The sequence below is a fragment of the Arachis ipaensis genome, chromosome B7 (assembly GCF_059453495.1).
Source record: "Arachis ipaensis isolate K30076 ecotype BB chromosome B7, ASM5945349v1, whole genome shotgun sequence".
NCBI lineage: Eukaryota > Viridiplantae > Streptophyta > Magnoliopsida > Fabales > Fabaceae > Arachis > Arachis ipaensis.
Genome location: NC_142442.1, coordinates 133,234,782 through 133,255,055, shown reverse-complemented (window position 1 = coordinate 133,255,055; position 20,274 = coordinate 133,234,782). Strand labels below are relative to the sequence as shown.

At 30.3% G+C, this 20,274-nt stretch overlaps 3 protein-coding genes across 3 annotated transcripts; 2 read left to right on the top strand and 1 right to left on the bottom strand.

Moving 5' to 3' along the window:
- Positions 1-12,175: 12,175 nt before the first annotated feature.
- Positions 12,176-13,666, top strand: LOC107605974 (uncharacterized). The gene is made up of 3 exons (XM_016307935.3): positions 12,176-12,760; positions 12,924-12,986; positions 13,427-13,666. The coding sequence occupies exons 1-3, from the start codon at positions 12,590-12,592 to the stop codon at positions 13,499-13,501; spliced, it is 309 nt and encodes a 102-aa protein (XP_016163421.1). The 5' UTR covers positions 12,176-12,589; the 3' UTR covers positions 13,502-13,666.
- A 2,353-nt stretch (positions 13,667-16,019) lies between these two features.
- Positions 16,020-16,573, top strand: LOC107605975 (uncharacterized). Its single transcript, XM_088495035.1, has 3 exons — positions 16,020-16,142; positions 16,282-16,338; positions 16,412-16,573. Exons 1-3 carry the CDS (start codon positions 16,050-16,052, stop codon positions 16,571-16,573), a joined length of 312 nt encoding a protein of 103 aa, XP_088351161.1. The 5' UTR covers positions 16,020-16,049.
- Positions 16,574-18,029: 1,456 nt separating this feature from the next.
- Positions 18,030-20,062, bottom strand: LOC107605973 (bidirectional sugar transporter SWEET1). The gene is made up of 6 exons (XM_016307934.3): positions 19,881-20,062; positions 19,759-19,795; positions 19,584-19,679; positions 19,026-19,305; positions 18,678-18,797; positions 18,030-18,481 (listed from the first exon to the last, which is right to left on the bottom strand). The coding sequence occupies exons 1-6, from the start codon at positions 19,912-19,914 to the stop codon at positions 18,308-18,310; spliced, it is 741 nt and encodes a 246-aa protein (XP_016163420.1). The 5' UTR covers positions 19,915-20,062; the 3' UTR covers positions 18,030-18,307.
- Positions 20,063-20,274: the final 212 nt, after the last annotated feature.

The following is a 20,274-nucleotide window of genomic DNA, read 5'->3' as shown; positions in this document are numbered from 1 at the left end:
CTTGGAGATGGACTGACCATGCTTCATTACATTCTCTGAGTGTCTGTCATGTTGTAGGTCTTGTCCAAGTAACAAGAATTAGAATTTTATGCACATGACTGCCTATTAATTAACATTGTTAGCTTACCGTTGCATATCTGTTGATGTTAAGTCTGGCCAACTTAATGTTGATGGCTTATGTGAACGGGAAGTCAATAGGTTATTATAGGCGAATTGGAATTGATAAGAAATAGGTAACGCTTATCGCATGGCTTGGGAACGTTAGGAGTTAATTCTCGAGGATATTCTTTTATGTGTCTTGAAAATTCTATTGATGACCTGTAACATGTTCTTTCATAGTTTGCCTTGAAAATCCTTATTTGAGATTTCTTTTTAAAAAGTAGTTTGATTATTTCTCAACCTTATCTCTTGTTGAAATGCATTCTCGTTTAATCCTAACTGCCTATGTTTAATTAAATTTCTTGGAGGATTTGTTTTTATCTGTTCAAACTCTTTTTTATTCATGTACTCTTTTATGTGATTTTGAAATTGTTTAATGCATCAAAAAGGTCTTTGAAATCTTTAAGAAATTGCTATTGATTAGGTTGTTTTTCTTTAAGAATTTTGTATTTCTTCGGATTAGCTGAGAACTTATTCGATTTGTCATGTCTTGTGAATTCTGTTCGTGTTTCTTGATTTAAGTTACTTTCTCAAAATGTGAGTGGGTTTCCTTCCTTACATCTCTCAATCTTCTTTAATATCTTTATGAGATTGTGATTTAAAAAAAGTTACACTTGGAATTTTAGTTTTAAACTTTTTAAAAGAGATTTTTGGTTCTCTTAGAAGAAATTTCAACTCAATCCTCTCTTATTTGATTGTACCTATAATCATTCTTTAAATTTTGATAAAGGTGTTTTGAATTTAGTATGTCTTTATTCATATGTGTTTTTGAAACCATACCTCAAATTTTCCTTTTAAAAAAAAATTGAAATTCCTTTCAATTTTACCGTGATTTCACTATATACTCCTAATTGACTAAATGCTTGAGTATCTTTTGAGATTTCTGAGGAATTACTTTTAGTTCTTAGTCCAATTAAATTCCATCTTTCAAATTTCACATATTTTGTCTTTACCTTAGAAATAGTTTTGGCGAAAAACAACTTGATTTCCTACCAACCTCGCTTTGTTTTTATACAAATTCTTAATTGATTATGTAAGGTACCTTTCAAGATTGTCGAGAAAACATTTCATCCTTAGCCTAGCTAATTTCATTTCACAAATCTTGTATAATTTAGTTCGACTTGAATTTGTTTTAACATGACACAATATTTACGTTTTTGATGATTCTCTTGAATTTTGTAAAGCAATTGCCCTGTTCTCCTCTATAATTTCTATTGGAGTTCTTTGAAATCAAAATTCTTTCCTATTTGTATTTTGATTCTTCCTTTTGGCATACCTTATGACTTTTGACCATTCCTATTTGTTGGTGATTTAAACCATTCCTTCATATTCTTGTGAACCTTGTGCTCCTCTGATTTGGTTTTAGTTTATTTTTATCTAATTTACTACTACCATTTTCTTGTACCTTTTAGAGTTCCTAAATTAAATATTTCTTGTTATGTTGCGAAATGACTCTTTCCGAAACGTTTTCTCGTGCCTGTACGTCGTTGCTTAGTTGCAATCCTACACCTCCTTCCGAATTCATGAGAAACATAATTTTGTCGCTTATTCTTCTCTTTCTGCGAATTGTATCTCTTTGAACGTACTTGTACTTATCTCAGTGTCACACGTGGTCCTTAGAGGTAAAAACCGATGTGTTAGCTCTTTAAGGAACGACTGGTAGAAGAGGAGGTATAAGTTTTCAGTAGCTCGATTAAAAGCTTGTTCGACGTCTTATGCCTAATTGATCTTGTTTGAACTCCCTTGATTTAAGATCCTTTTTCATATGGCCTGATTTCTTTTTAAGTACATCTTAATATTTTTGAATGTTCTTATGTGATGGCAATTTTGTTTTGATATGAACTTTTAAAACAAATTTTTGGATTCTCTTCTTAAGAAAGTTAAATCAATTTTTCTCGCTTAAATTTCATCCATAGCTATCCTTTAAATTGACAAAGTTATTTTGAAGTTGGCATGCACTGTTTTAAATAAAGTTTTGAAACCGACTTTTAAGCAAATTTTTACTTCGAAGTTCTTTTCTAAATAAAGTTTAACTTCTTCTTCTTCCATATTTGCTAAAATTTTAATACACGCTTGATTGAATATAAACCTTGAGAATTTTTAAACAAACATTTGATTTTCTTACAACCTTGCCACGATTTTACTGTATACCTTTATTTGATTGAATATCTAAATGTCTTTTAGGATTTTTGGAAAATTGTTTTGGCCTTAACCCAATTGACTTTCCCTTTTCGAACCTCACCTATTTTGTCTTTAACTTGTAAATTATTTTGACAAGAGGCAATTTGATTTTCTTCCGAGTTTTATGCCTACTTTTGGTTAAGTGGTGCACCTAACTATTTTTCTCAAATATTTGAGGGAATATTTTTGTTCTTAGCCAAATCAGTGTTCATTTTATTTTAAAACTCTACATAATCTATTTCAACATGGAATTGTATTAACGTAATGCCACAAATATACTTTTGTTATTTCTTTTACAAAGTGTTTGATGCGCACTTTTCCTTTGAAAACGTGAAATAGTTTTTGAAATGTTTTTCATTCTCTATGAGCAATTCATTCGAAAGTATTCTTAATTCTACTCGAGACTTATGAGCTTTGTCTTTGGTCTTAGGCATTCTTTTTCTGTAAACCTCATATTCCTTGACTCGACTTAATTTTGTTTCAAACTACTGCACTACTTTTTCTTTTGTTATTCCTATCGGGTTTTGCTGATTCGGGAATCATTATTGAGATTGTCAAACTAATTTTCTGTGTGACACTCTTCGTTCCTTATGCATTCCTGATTACTTCTTATTTCAACAACCTTTCAAGCCCTGGTGGATTTTGTCACTTGTCTTTTTCCAAGGTCTTGTATTCTTTTGAATAAACTCGAGGATTGCCTTAGAATCACGTATGACTTTTAGGGGTAGTAAACAAAACTTTAAAAATATTGTTCGTAAATGTGAAAGGTGGATTGGTAAGTGTACAACATTATGAGGAGTGTGGTAGTTGTTCCTCGTAAAAGTTTGTGGATGTTAGGTTGTGACTGGTTATAGGGTTGTGAAGTGACTGATGGAGTTGGGCAGTTGCAGTTCTGAAGTTGGTACGAGGTCTATGCGCAGACGTTATCCTGTTTGTTTACGTCAACCTATTTTCAAACTTTTGCCATCTAAATACCGCTTTGTTTTTGCGAACACCCAACTAGAACACTTGCACCTTCTTGCACTTAAAGTTTTGATAAAACAGTATCCCCATGTGATCTCTATATTTTGGATCATCTTGTAATTTTTGCTCTAGACCACACTTTTTTCTTACATCCAAGTTTTACGGGATTTTTGGTATTTGAAAAATTATATACATATATCTGCCAAGACCCCTACTTTTCTAAAATATGCAAAAGTAAAGTATTCGAAACTATTTTAGTAATTCTTTGTACCAAATTAATTTCCGAGGACGAAAATTTTTATAAAGTGGGTAGGATGTAAGACCCAGAAATTTCAAAAAATCTTATTAAGAGCTAATTTTGATTTATTTATTCATTAAGTACTTTAACCTCAGAAATTATTTTAGTAAAGATAAACTAAAGCAAATTTTGATTAATTGAGTTTAAAGTAATTTAAGATTTTATCTGATTTTATAATTATCGAATTATTTTCTATATTTAAATAATAAAGTTTAGCAAATATAAAATAATAAGAATTTTATATTGCTTGGTTTAGGTAATTGAGATTTCGGAATTTAATACTAATATTTTTATAAATAAAGAAAATTAATTATATTACCTTATAATTTCAATTAGAGTATTTGATTTCAAATCAAATAGTATTTTGATACACTAAATAATATTTTAAAGTAATTTTAGAGATTTAATTAGATTTCAGATTAACTCTAATCCCCGAAACACAACCCTAACCCTAATTTTCCTAACCCTAGCCGCCATACCCCTTTCTCCAAAAACAAACCAACACCCACAGATAATAGGTTTTGTTCATAGCTGGAGTTGTACTAATCTCTCTCTCTCACTCGATAACTCTGTGAACTGCGATCTTTCATAATTATTTATTTATTTATTTTATTTCTTCTAGATGGTGCAAGAAGTCTGTGAATAAAGCTAGTGGCATAAGCTTTAGTTGATTTCTAGCTAACTATATGAGATCTGAGGGCTCAAACCAGAAAAAAAAAAAAAAAGAAAAAGAGAAAGAAAGAAAGGGAGAAGAGAGAACGGGGAGAGTAGACGGGAGACGGAAGCAGTGGAAGGGGAGAAGAGAGGGAGCTGCGATCCACAGAGGAAGGAGGAGGGAGACCGTTGCTGTAGCTGCGCCATCGCCACCGCATCCTGCTGCTAGCGCCGCCACCGTTCGTCCTCTCCGCTGCCGCCGCCGCCGTTGGAGTCGCAAACAGAGAACGCGCGTGAGGGAAACCGTCGCGGAGCTGCCGTCGCCGCCGCATTGCTGGGCTCGCCATCGTTTTGCCCGCGCGGCTGCTGCGTTGCTGGAGCTCCTTGCCGCCGCCGCTGGCGCCGAAAACCGCCCTTGAAGCTGTGTCTGTTGGTAAGCCCTAACCCTGCTTCAGCTTCTTTATCCGTTAAGTTTACCTTTACCGTGAGAGTTGTCGCTGAGGTTGTCTGTACCAGGTTATACGGTCTCCGCAAGTTTCTCTGCCGCCTTTGCTTTGAGCTGTTGTTGTAGTGAGTTTTTCCGCTGCAGGCTGAAGCCGCTGCTGTTGGAGCTTGCCGGAGTTAACCTCTGGAGCTGTGGCTGTGCTGTACTTTAGTTCCTTGCTGGTACAGTAAGTCGTTCTTGCTTCGAAACACTTTTAGTCACTATTTTGTTATGTGGATGAGGTTTTGCGATGCTATTTGCTATTTGATTGAGTTTCGGTTATTTCTTGTTGCAATTAGAGTAACTATGGTTGTTGCAAAAGTGGTTTGGAACTGCGGTTGTGGCTACCGCTGTGATGAGCTGAGGAAAAAAGGGATTCAACGCGTTTAATTATGCGGATTGCAAATAATTGAAGTAGGGATTTTCTTAAAATTTATTTTATCTTATAGAGTTGTTATAAATAGATATTAATATGAGAAACATATGCCTGTAATTATGGTTGTCTTATAAATGTGGTTGTTTGCTGGACTGAATGACAGATTGCTTGATTGCTTGAGTGGTGTGTGATTGTTGAAAAAAAAATTGTAACAACCTCCCTTCACCCCTTCTAGAAACAAAATTAAATTCGAATTTTGAAAATCAGTTAGGAAATGAGTTTAGAATTTTGAATTATGGATAGGAATCTAATAACCGCCATTCTTTTAAATTTAAAATTATCCAAACCACCATACCACTGAAAGTATATAAATAGGGGTATGCCAATAGATAGAAGATCACCCCTCTCAAACACTAATCCTCCCCTCTTCCCTCTACGAAAATATTTCGTGTGCAAACACAAGAGGCAGGCTCATAGGCAATAAATAGGCGTTAGAAAGAGTAGGGAATTATGTTTTTCTTTACTTTTATGTTTGGCATGTAGTATGATCTATTTTTATTTTCTTCCATCTATGCATGTTATCATGTTTCCGTGTCTTATGGAATTAATTATCTTTTACTCATCCTTTATCCACATTGATCATGTTTGTCCATTATGTCATTCATGTTCTCCTGAGTCCAGAGTACATACCTTCTTATAATGTTTTATTTAATTATTTAATATATCCTATTTTATTATGTGCATATATATGATCTTTTATACCATTATATTATTAATATTTCTTTAGGGTCGAGAGTACATACCTTCTTATAATGTTTTATTCAATTATTTAATATACCCTATTTTTATTATGTGCATTTATATGATCTTTTATACCATTATATTATTAATATTCCTTTAGGGTCGGGAGTAAATACCTTCTTATAATATCTTATTCAATTATGCCCTATTTTATTGTGTGCATTTATATGATCTTTAATGCCATTATATTATTAATATTCTTCTAGGTTCAAAAAATGTACCAATTATTTAATATGTCCTATTTTCTGTACTTTAATATGATCTTTCAATGTATGCCATTATGTTACTGAGATCTTTTTAATTAGAGAGTTTAGGCATATACGGTGTCTTATAACTAGGGTCTCATTATTTCACATGTCCCTTTTATCATCATATTTGTCCACCTTCTTGCATGATTTCTTCTTGTATGATTTTCTTCTTGTGTATGCCTAAACAACCCTAATTGTAAATTAAACCGAGGGAATGATCCTTCGGTAAGGGAAGGTGACCCCCAAAGACAAGATATCGAGATGATCCCTCGGTAAGGGAGGGTGATCGATCGAGATGATCCTTCGGTAAGGGAAGGTGATCGCCAAAATGTTTGGGATAAGAACCTTCGGTAAGAAAAGGGGACTCCCATTTTATACCGGTTTGAGCTCAATACCTTCCAAAAAAGCTACAAGTTAAGAAAGGAGGAAGTATGAAGGAAAGTTTGATTATAATTATATTTTTAATATTTATTTATGTGATGTTTCATGTGTTATTATCCTTTCTATTTGACTTGCCTATGTGCTTTCCTTTTTGCCTATTATGTTTTACGTTTTACAAAAAAGGTTCATATTACATGCCATGTCGTATGACTTTTTTAAAATCCCGCACGTGAGCTGGGGATAGATATGGAGGTGTTACATAGCACTCCTACCGAGACTTTAAGTTCTCATCCCTTCTTTTTTCCCATACTGTCTCCAGAAGAATATGGTACAGCGGATAGAGACGACGCAGCACCCCCGAGGGTAACTTCCGAATATGACCCCTCGAAGCACGCGTGGGTAGTTATGACCACTATTACCGTGCGCCAAACTATCTACTTAGGTCAAGATTTCGTAGAAAGAAACCCCCAGCTGCCCGTCGTAACCTTTCTAGATACGAACACTTCAGCACTCAAGAAACAGTCACCCGAGGTGGTATATCTCGAATCAGATTTCGAGACAGATGAAGAGGAACCTGACAGCCCTAGCCAAGAGGAGGACACAATGGAGGAGAATCCAGAGGAGGAGTTGACCTCTTGCGGGAGTGCAAAGGTGGAGTACGTGCCCTATTCCCCCACTCCGGAACCTCGTTGGATCTTAGTTCACCCTACACAACGGAATGTTATCTTCACTGCGCAAAAAAGTATTGGAGGAAGAATTCTAGTACCTCGATTCGTGAAAAACTGAAGAGTCCTGACCAAGGATAGGACATGACACAAGGATGGGAGTTTCTTCGATGAAATTAGTTAGGATGTATTGGTTTCTTTTTTCTTTCATCATAATTACCTTTAAAGCACTTTCTTCTTTTAGAACCGTACTCATGGGAATTTTGTTGTTATTCTATTTGCTCGAACCTCTTTGAGTGTATTTGACTCCGTCATTTCAATCCTATTCGATTTCTACCCAGAACTTCACGCGTATTTTCCTTCTTCCTTACATAACGATTGAGTTCATTGGTTTTCTATCAAGTGTGACACCCTATTGAAAGGCCTTCAAGGGTAGGATTTTACCTAGGGTGTTAAAAAATTAGTTTTAAAAGTTATTTAGTTGATTATTATGAAAAGTGGATTTTCTTGGTTTTGAAGTTATTTTTGATAATATAAATGAATCGACTTTGGAAATGATTTGAGATATGAAAATGATTTAATTTTGAAAGCGGTTTAATTTTGAATTAGGTTGATTTTATAAATGATTTAATATTTGAGTTGGTTTAATTTTGAAAAAGATTTATTATTGAAAATAGTTGGATTTGAAAATAACTTGATGTTAGAACTGGTTGAGTTTTGGAAAATGATTGAGATTTGGAAATGGTTGAAAGGAGTTTGAGGAAGGTTTGGATGGGACCCGAAAAGGAAGGCAGAGTCTGAATTTTAGAGGAGATGCTGCTGAAATTTTATAAAATTGAAAGTTTCGTTTGAAGTAATTATTTGGAAAGATTTGGTTTTAAGCATTATATGTTTTAAGATTGATTTATTTAGAAAAGAAAGAATTATATTTTGAATTGGGATTGTTGATGAATGGAATGGAAAGAAGGATGATGAGAATTGTGTTTGAAATGTGATTTTTGAATGAATTTGGAAATGAGATATGGATTGACGAATGATGATGATATTGAGAATGACTTAGATATTGATGAAAGTTGAATGAATTATTCATATGGCTTATGAATTTGAATTATCTGAGACACGAGTTTCTCTGGGTAGACGCAGTGGCTTGCCACCACTTACTCCAGGTTGAGACTCGATACTCTGTTGACCCTACGATGTAAGGGTGACCGGACATTTATAAATTTCCGGGAATGGTACCCCCATTGAGCGATTTGATATATATATATATATATATATATATATATATATATATATATATATATATATATATATATATATATATATATATATATATATATGAGAAAAAGCTATGCATAGACTCATGGGGATGTGCGTCGGGAGACAGTCCAATAGTTTAGCAAACCGGACTTGTCGGGTTGGCTGTATAACCGACAGATGAGCTCATTAGCCATAGGACAGGCATGCATCATATGCATTTGTATGCTTTGCTTGGGTTTGAATTTGTTTTGGTTTGCCTAATTGTTAAACTGTTCTTAATTGCTATCTGAACTATTTGCTATAACTGCTACCTAAACATGTGCTTTTCTTGTCTATTTTGCCTGCGTTTGTCCTGGTGTGCTACTTTTGAGAATGAGCCTTGGTGCTGAATTGATGATTGTGTTGATTAATTGCGTGGTTGGTTTCTGATTAAGATTTTCTTATAAGAAAAGAAAGGTTTTGGATTTCTGAAAGATTAAATATTGTTTCTTTGAAAAGGTTTTGAATGATTAGCTATTAGTTTTTAAAAGATTCATAAGGCAATGATAATCACTGAGTTTGAAAATAATTTTCTTATTAAATATCTTCTTATGACAATTCTGAAACTCCGTGGTAAGACCGTGTGGTTAAGTTCTCACCCCTACAACTTTACCTTTTTAGGAATTGGATAAAGGAGCATTATGAAGAGTTATACTGCGTTTTGGTTTATATGATATTGCACTAAATAGATAATTTTTCTTCCCTCGTCTTTGTTATTACAATTTTGTAAGAGGGATAGGAGTTGTATGTTTTATTTGTATATTACATTATAAGCTATTACGTAAGAAGTCTTGTATACGAATCTATGCCTTTTTTTTAAGATAAAGTATTTATTTCCGGTTTTCAAAGAAATCAGCGATACGGTGTCGAGTCAAAGGCTCCTATTTTAATATTAAGTATATAAAGTAGTCTTAATAGTTCTTGCTATCAGAGTGGCGCAGTCGGAAGCGTGACATTCTGGTAGTGAGGGTGTTACATAAACTCCGCGAGCTGCAGCTAGATCCCTATGATTATTATCTTTTTATATATCTATTCATATGTCTCGGTACTGTAGGTATACCTTGTGCTTTATTTAGTGTAGTTTCGTGTGAATGTTTTGTGTTTTTTAAACTCTGTTTTTGAGCTTAATTTTTTATCGGACTTTTATAATATATTATTTCTTTTTACATAATATATATAAACCTTAGAATTATCGTAACCTTTAATTAACCTTTGTTTTACGATATAAAATAAGGCTTAGGATAATTAGGGTGTTACAAAATCCATCATAAGTGTTCATGAACGGCAATAAAAGTAATTATTGTGTTGATAATAAGTATAAAAGTATAGCCCATTGCTTTTGTCTATATAGTATTTAATTACTAGATGTTTTGGAATAATAGTTAATCTTTTATACTAATTGTTTGAGTTTGAACATATTTAAGTTTTATTCTCTTCAATTTTTGCAGTCATTTCTTAAATTAATTCCTAATTTTCATTTTCTTAGTATAATTATCTAGTCAAATATTTATGTTTTATACTTATTATATTATTATATTCTGTTAAATTCTGATTAAATCTTTAAATTTTTAGCTCTATCAATTTAATTATTAAGTGTTTGTTTGGATACTATTAATATTTGTTTAGGTACTATTAAATTAATAAAAAATATTTTTTTAATGAAAAAGATATTTTTTTATTTTTTAGTGTGTTTGACAAATTTTTAATAGTAAAAGTAAAAACACTAGAAAAATTAAAAAAATATATCTTTTTTGAAAAGCTACAATTTATATCTTTTTTTAAAAGATATTTTTTCCTTAAAAAAAATTTTCACATAATAAATGAACAAAAATATACTTTTATCTTATTTTATCCAAATAGAATTGATAGATAAAAAATATTTTTACATGAGATATCCAAACATAAAATTACTTTTACTTTTGTAAAATATCTTTTAAAAAATATCATTTAAAAAAAGATTTTTTTTTTAAAATGGCACCCAATCAAACCCTTAAATTGATAAAAAAAAAGATATTTTTTAATGAAAAAAAGAAATTTTTTTAACATGTTTGATAAATTTTTAAGTGTTAAGTATGGTTTTGGTCTCAAAAGTTTTGCGCTAGAATCGAAACCGTCCCTCTTCTAATTTTCGATTTAGAATCGTCGTTAACGTTTTTTTTCGTATTAAAATCGTCCTTTTTATTAAAATTTTTAATTTAATTCCTAAACTACCCTATTCCTATTTTAATAATAAGTTATAAAAAAAAACGTGTGTTGGGGGGGAAAGAAAAGGGTATACGAAGGGGGAGGGGAGGGGAGGGGGACGGCGCCGGCGAAGCTTGGAGCTACCGTCGCCATTGCCGAAAGAAAGGAGAGAAAGGGATACAGAGAAGCGGGGGGTGGGGAGAGAAAGAAAGGGAGGGAGAAACAGGGAGGAGGGGGAGAGAAGGGGTCCTCGCCGCCGCTGTCGTGCCCTCGCGCCTCGCCCTCCTCGTCGAGCCGTTTCCGCTCCTCTTCCTCACCCTCGTCATCGCCACCGTGACCTCCTCCTCATCGTCGGCTTCCGCTCCGCTACTCCTCGCCGCTACTCCTCGCCGCCTCTACTTCTTGCTTCGATCTCTGTTTCTGCTTCGTCTTTTGCTTCTTCTGCTTCTTGATTTGTTGAATCTGATTTGATTTGTTGAATCATTGTTGGTTTTGTTCTAGTTTTGATTTCTGAATTGCTGTTGATTGATTTCTGAATTGCTGTTAATGGAAGAAGTTGCTGTTGTTTGGTGTTTTTAGTGTTGGTGTTGGTTGGTGTTAGTGGTGGTGTTTGTGTTGGTGGTGGTGGTGGTTGTCTTGGTGTTGGTGTTGGTGTTGGTGGTGGTGATGGTGGTGGTGGTGCTGGTTGTGGCGATGGTGTTGGTGTTGGTGGTGGTGGTGGTGGAGGAGGAGGTAATTGTGTTGGTAGTGGTGAGGGTATTTTTGTCCAAAAAAAATTAAAAGGACAATTTTAATACGAAAAAAAAAGTTAAGGACGATTCTAAATTGAAAATTAGAAGAGAAACGGTTTCGATTCTGGCGCAATACTTTTAGGACCAAAACCATACTTAACCCAATTTTTAATAGTAAAAATAAAAGTACTAAAAAAATAAAAAATATCTTTTTTAAGAAGCTTCAATTTACATTGTTTTAAAAGATTTTTTTTAAAAAAAAATTATTTTTTACGTAATAAATAAATAAAAAAATACTTTTATATAATTATACCCAAACATAATTGGTAAATAAAAAAATATTTTTACATAAATTATTCAAACATAAAATTACTTTTACTTCTTTACAAAATCTTTTAAAAAAAATACTTAAAATTTTTTTTTTCTTAAAAATTCACCTAAACAAACCCTAATTCAACCTTACTTATAAATCACGTTGTTGCAGATATTTCCATATGTGAATAAAGAAGATGTATACAAATTCAATTAAATATGGTAGTAATAAAGTCCAACTTCCACCAGATAGATGAAGGCAAAGGTCTTTTGTCATGTACTTGGGATGCGTGGTGGTTGCTGCTGTTGGTACGTTCCATGCATTATAAGTTCTTCCTTTTATGAATTCATCTCTCATAAGTAATAAGTCTTGTATATCTGTCACGGTGCCATTTGTATTTGCATTGCTGTGATCTTCTTTGCCATGGATGCCACGTTCATTGCTATCTTCATACCACCTGTCTCATCCCTCTTTCTATTCTCATTATTATTATTACAGTAGTCAAAGATGCTTCATTTTTTCCCTCTACTTTTGTGAAATAAGTTATTCGAGTAAATGCTCTTTTTATCTCAAACATCAGGTTTTAATTTTGTCTGAAATATTTTTAAAAGTACTCAATGTCAAAACATTAGTTCAGTCGTTGATTGACCAGAGTATCACCACACACCTGAGTACGTTTGGAAAACTTTTATTATTATTGCTTAATTGTATTAAATAATTAAAGTTAACAATAGAAACTAAAACAGGGGCACTATGCTACTACTCTTGCTGTTCTATTTAAGACAGTTGAAAGTGTTGGTGCTCATAGAGTCAAGTAGAAGAGAAGTGTGCAAGGAGTGAAAGAAAAAAAAAATGAATAAACAAAACGCCAATAATGATGGCGTATTAGATGATCAATCATCAAATGTAGGTGCACCGCCAATATCTCTGGTTACACCACCACCTCCACTACAGCTTCAAAGAATGTCTTCCATTGAATCTGAACCAAAAACCCTCTTTCATGGAGAACTCAATATAGCAAGGGTCTCGTTCTCACTTCCTTATCATTCTATTATATAGTGTTTATATTCTTTTCTTTTTCTCATGTTCTATTCTATAGTAATTTATAGATATATGTTTACAAATGTTTTTCTCTTTTATTTTTTTATAATTTGTTATTATTATTATTTTTAAAATCTTTGTGCAGGAGGCAGCAATTGAAGTCCTCAACAGTCATCCAAGAGAACAAGCTCTGAAAATATTTTTGGCTGTAAAAAAATAACATATATGAGTATTTATTTCTCTTCTGTTTTAATTTTTTTGTAAATTATCTGGCACATATAAAAATAATTTATTCTTTTAAATTCAAAAGCTCTAGAAAGTATTATCAAATTTCTCACCTTTAATCATGTGCTGATTTTTATTTTAGAAATTTAAAAAAAATCTATTGCATGTTATTTTTATATTCCTAAATTAAAAATACTTGATAAAAAAATATTAAAAAAAGTCTAATTTTATTACTTTTGATCTTATTTAATATCTTCTACAATAAATAAATATTAAATAAGTTAAATTTATACGGTTAAATTGATTATTTTTTCTTCTTTCTAACATTATGATCTTTAAATAATGAATGAATGTTGGATTTATATGTGCAAATGAGCAAATTTATTATAAAATTTCTTAACTTTTTTTTTTCATCGTCATTAGGGTCTGCAGCCAGTTGAAATTGCAAAGGATGCAACTGAAGATAATATTGGATCTGACTTAGATGATGAAGAATAACAAAGTCTTAGATTGCAATAAAGAATTATTACAAGAATATGATATGATGTTGATGTTGTTTTATTGCATTAGTTGGCATAATTAAACTTTTTATATTACCATAATCTATCTTACTTTGTACTAGTATCTGTACTTAGATGAGCTTATTCTCATTCAAATCAATGGAATAAAATATTTTAAAGTTTTCTTCAACCAGTATTAAAGTGTCTATTGATGACAGGTACATAAATGATGGATGGAGTAACCAATTTGCTTTGTAGAATTTACATTTAATTCATAAGCAAAACTATTATCATTTCCAAGGGGTGAAAAACTTCATTAATTAAAGCAATTTTGAATTTAATAATCCAATATAAATATATATTCTTTGTATGACATAGATATAGATATAAACATAAAAAGGATATATGACTGTATAAAAAGACTATGTTATTTGAATTATAATTTATTGACGGTTGTTATTTGTTACTTATCTTATATCAGTTATATATATATAAAAGGTTGTTTTTCCACATTCTAAAAAAAAGGATACCATAAAATTTAATATATAATTGACAATGCCAATGTTTGTGAACATTATAAGCTATTGTTAATTTTATTTTGGTTCCCAAAATCATTTCCAATCAAATATTTTCATTTTTACGCACAAAAAAAAAGGAGACATTTTTTGGTACTCAATTTTTTCAATTGAAAATTAGGATTAATTTGTTACTAATTTTTTAAAAGTCAAACAAACAATAAATATATACAAAAATACATGTGAAATAAGGTTTAGCTGTTTGAAATAAATGTCTTATAAAAATACTATTAAATCACACAAATTATCATTAGAAAAAAAAAACTGTAACTAAGAATTAGAATAAAACAGAATATGCATACATACTTAAAAGATTCATTAAAATATATATGTCTTATTGTACATCAATAGATATATGTAATAATTGTTTTCTCAATTCTATGCAGAAAATAGGGAATAAATATACATAGACAAATGGTGGACTTACAAGAGTACAAAATAAACATGCATGTAGAAGGTGAGAAACATTGCCCACTGGTGACTGCTGTAATGCTCAAACAAGCTCATACAATTATAAAGCAAAGCAAGATAAATCAAGGGAGAGTTACTTCGTATGTACGTTTTTCTTTATGTTGTGTGCATTATCCAGCAGCACGTTAATTATACAGCCGTTAACAAATTTGTATGTATGTTATTTAATTACTTTGTATGTACGTTAACAACTGTGATGACTTCAATTTTTTTTGTATGTATTTGTATAAGTATCTTAAAACTAAAAATAACTCTTATTTATCATATTTATGGGTGATTAAAGATTTTTTTATCTATATTTTTTAGAAAAAAAAATACTTGTGCCAGAAAAAAAAATTATAAAATATTATGAAAAAATACTTTATGTTGGTCAATAAAATATATTTACCTCATTTTTTCTATAAAAATTTTATTTATATATAATATAATATAACATAATATAATATACATATGCAGAGTTTTTAAATTTTTTTATTTTTATCTCTTAAATAAAAGAATATGCTTTTAACATTGAATTAAAAATGATTAAAAAAATTGAAAAAGAATATTTGTTGTATAAGTTATTAATAAATAGGAGGTTGTCTTATTTTATATAGATATTGTATTTGTTTGGACATCATTAAATTGATAAAAAAAATTTCAATAAAAAGATCTTTTTTTTTATTTTCTAGTGTGTTTGGCAAATTTCTAATAATAAAAATAAAAGTATTAGAAAATAAAAAAATATTTTTTTTAAAAAGCTACAATTTATATTTTTTTAAAAGATTATTTTTTTAAAAAAAATACCTTTTACGTAATAAATAAACAAAAATATATTTTTATCTTATTTTATTCAAATATAATTGATATTACTTTTATTTTTTTTATAAAAAATCTTTTAAAAAATTATTAAAAAAATATTTTTTTTAAAATAGCGTCCAAACAAGCACGGTATTTATTTATTACACTTTACAAGGTGTTGCAAGTAAAACATTACCATGGCACCTTTAACTCGTGTACTCATGTGCATGGTGTGTGCTTTGCATATAGAAATTTCACTTCTTTTTATGGAGTGATTTAATTGCATAAAAAATTTTTAATTTTAAATTAATTATTTTTTGGAATTGAATTCGATCATCTAATCATTCAATTCTAAATTTTTAATATGATATTAGAATTTAGCTTGTGTGCTGTGAATTGAATTGCTGATAAAATTTTCGTCTTATTAGTTAATAAAAAATGCTACTTGTACAATAAAATTCAGCTTTTGATCAGTCTTTAATATTATTTAATTAATTTTTAATTAAAACATATTCCTAATTAATACACTACTTAAAGAAAGTCTCTTTTAAAAGTTCTACCTCATTTAAAAATGGGTATACTCCTTTGCACCAAAAAGCTAGCACAATATATGCATGGCTTTTATTTTCCATCCTAGCTTGTATGTATATATAGCACCATTGTTGAGAAGAAGCTTTTCACTCAAAATACTAGGCTTCATAATATTTTTGAAATAATTCAATGGCTCTAAGCAGGCGACCAGCAAGATTTACAAGAAGACCAGATTCCATGCAACACAAAACAATTAGTGAAGAACAGTTAGAGTCACTCAGGGTGAGGGTGTGTGAATATTGATGAGATAATGCAATTTTGATACCATATATTTCATTTCTTTTACTTTTAACATTTTTTATTTAATTAATTTATTCTTGTCTTTTCTCTTGTCTTACATTGTTGATATTATAATCTGTAGGCTGCTGCTGCTGGTATTTACACTGACAAGCAAAATCCCGAGGAGGACAAATATCCAGTAGGTGATTTGATAAATTTTAAATTATATTTTTTATTTTATCCTTTTTGTTTTATGTTGTTTGATTCTACAGGCAAAGGTTCATCAGGAGGTGATGGGTATTAAAATGGAAAGGGTCATAAAAAAAGAGCATGGTGATGACGATGTGAAGGTGGATAGAGAGGTGGCGCATGAGGATACAAAGGAAAAGGAATCACCAAAAAAGAACAACAATACGAAGAACACATCAATGTAAGTTCTTTTGTAGTGAAATATAGGATCCAAAAATTAAACTTGTATTTTAGTTAATCAAAAATTTAATTATAATTAATTAACTAAATTGGTTTATATTATAAAATTAGTTATTAATCGGTTATAAAATTTAAAAATTAATTTTTAATCGATTATAAAAATAAAAATCAATTTAAAAAAAATAACTAGCTTTTGTTAAAAAAAAAGTTGTTTTTTGAAAAAATAAAACCAGTTTTTGGATAAAAAATCGGTTTTTAGAAAAAAAACTGGTTTTTTAAAAAAACCATTTTTTAAAAAATTAAATTTTTAATCTAAAAAATTAAAATTAAAATTTGTTAAAAATTAATTTTGGTTTAGTTTCGGTTAATCAGTTAAAAATTAATTTTTTTTAATTTAATTTTGGTTAACCAATTTTAAAATATATGAACACAAATTTTAAAATTATTTTCTTAAATTAGTTAACTAAAATATGATTATAGTTTTTTAATCGGTTAACTATATTTTGATTTTTTAATGTACAGCCTTAGTGAAACACAGACATTTTGAGAGTCTAGAGCTTGGAAAATGAAACATTTATTTTAAAGAGAAGTAATGTTTGCCATTTTTTGTGTATGTTTTTATTTTTATGGTATAAAAAAAAATAGTTTCTCTAATTTTTTATTAATTATTTTTAATAAAAAATAAAAAGTGTAAAAGTGAATATAAGTATACAACATTCCTAATCCTTTACTCTGGGCTTTTTTTGGTCATATGTGTGATATGGAATGTTTTGCAAAATAGTATAGGCCTTTCAGAATATAGGTTTAGACTTTTAACATCTGGGTATTCAGGCCCATCCCATGTTAGTAGAACACCTATTTATTTTAGGTTTAATTAATTTTTGTCTGTTTAAAAATTTCTTATAAAAATTTATAATTAGATTTTTTATTATTTACTATTTTTCAGAAAAATACAATAATTTTAGAATATTTGTTTTTAGAATATTCTATATTTCATTGTACATAACAAATAAAAACAAAAATTTAAAGAGTTTGTATTTTTAACAGAAAATAATTAGAAATGATCTAATTAAAATATTTATCTAATACAGAGACTCGATTCTAAACTTTAAACTATAAAGATCTAATTAAAAATTTGAAAAAATTATAATTGAGTCTTTATTTTATCATTATAAGTTTTAGTGTGATTTCTATTCTAGTAGAGTAATAGTAAAATGCTTATTCTTCAATGTATTTAAATATTATTTATAATATTTCTTATCTTTAAGTAAAAGATAAAAAATAAAAATGAAAAACAAATCTTCCTAGCTTTTTTCCAAAACCCCATTAAATCCCCCATACATCACATGTATTATTTTGGTATCACATTCCTTGGAGTTAAATATAAATATAAAATTACTTAAACCAACTAATGACAAATTTTCATACTCTTTCTTTTATATCAGTGCTCAAGAAAAGTCATTATAATAGAAAATTCTTCCTGAGTGAGGAAGAAGCTACTAAGATCCATTGATATTGTTTTTCCATGCAGTACCATTGGCTCAAACAGCCAATGTCACAAGTAAGAAGAAGCAAATTACAAGCATTAATGGGGGGAGTGTAGAAAAGAAGAGCATTTGGCTATAGTATGAGTTGCATACAACATGGTGCAGCTACTACAAATGACAAAGTTGGTAGCAGTTTGATGTTGTTGGACAAATGTTTTTGAGACCCAAAACATGTGTCATCATGATTCATCATTATCCTTGTGTAGTTCCATTTGTGTTGTTGGATTGCTTCCCTTGTTGTTGTCCCATCTCCATGGATTCTTCCTCTGTTTGAGTTTGGTTCTTTGTAGCACCTTTCTTGTCATGGTATATGAAGTATAATATTAGTTGCATTGCCCCCAATGCAGAACCAACACCATTTGGTACCTGAAAATAAAAAATTACTATTTTAATTCTCAAAGACGATCAATCAGTTTGTTGACAAAATAGTCCCTCAATGGTTTAATAATTGAAATTCTCTTCCTAAATAGCAAACGAGAAATGTTCAAGAGTCAGCAAAATTTATTATTTTTTACTAATATTTTTGGAATTAAAATTGCATATAATTTAGAAAAGTGCTTACAGCAACAAAAGGGTCACGGCCTAGAAGACCAAAGATAAACCATGAAGTGCCACATAGAAACACAAACAGTGAGAGGAAGAAGGGCATGAACTCTGTACTCTTTGTTTTGATCACTAGCCTCTGCACATAAATCCATAATCAATAAATATACAAAAATATTATGTACGCACAAAAAATAAATCACTAAAAGTTAAACTAATTCTTAATATATATTTTGTATTTTAATGTGTATTTTTAATATTTTAATATAGCATGGTTTGTTTAATTTTGATGAATTCTATAAATCATAGGGCAAGATTAATTAATTGAATAAAAATATGAAATAAAATGGAAACAAGGTAAGCTTACCATAATTGAGAGTGGTGAACCGTACATGATTATGGAAAATATGGAGGCAGCTAAGCCACAGAAGAGTTTCCTGGAATTGCCATGAAGGGCAAAAAGGGAAATAAAAACTACAGCTGCGAACACAGTAAGAACAAAGGCGGAGAGACCAATAATCTTGGCCTTTTCCTTCTTCGGTGCCAAAATGATGAAGATCAAGACGTAAATGATTTCAATCACTGCTCCTGCACCATTCACAGTTGATACCAATATATTGTTGGGTGACACAAATGGCAACCCATACCTGTTTGTTTTTTTATTAAAAAAATAAAATCAGAAAGAAAAAAAAGTTAACACTTTTGTACTTACTTTCATCTTAAAAAAAAAATAAAAATAAAATCAAGAAAAAACAAGTGTATAGTTTATCTTCAATATGATAAGGTATAATTTTGACAAAAATATAAATAGTAAGAAAGACATGCTTTTGTATAGTCTATGCTTAATCATTAAATTAAACTACACATCTAAGAAAGAAAGAAAACAAAAGAAACTAAGAAAGAAAAGAAAAGAAAGAAAGGTGACCAAGCAGAAAGAAGACAATTGAGGAGTGTCATAACGTAAGGAACGCCCGAGAATTTTTCAGTGGATTTGTTGCAAATAATCCTCTTGAATGTGATCCTACAAAAACAAATCCAGATTTATTACTATTAATCACTGACAAAAAAAAAGGAGAAAAGAAGAATGTGATGATCCATACACTGGAGACAAGAAGAGGAACAAAGCAGAAGCATTCCCTGGCACCAAAAGAAGAAGCAGAATGAGAAAAACAGAGGAAGAAACTAAACAATATGGAAAACAAAAAACAAAAGTATAACCCACCAAATATGCCAAACAAGAAATGTGCAATCTCCATTTTTCTTTGAATCTTTTTTCGTTTCTTTGTTGAAGCAATGTATGTAAGGTAGCTCAGAGAATGAATGGATTCAGTTTCTTGAGAAATGGAAACAGGCTAATCAATCAAGATGTGATACTAGTTTGATAGGGAGAAAAGAGTGAAGATTTGAAGATAGAGAGTGTGGTTTATTTATATAGAAAGAATTAAAAGAAGGTAAGATAATTAATTTCTTTTTTGGTGTCATGGTAAGGTAATTAATTAATTAATTAATTAAATGAGCTATTATGCACGGATGATACAAACATGGATATCAGACACGATACCAAACATGTAGATACACAAATTTTAAAATTTTATAAGATACAAAAATACGACATA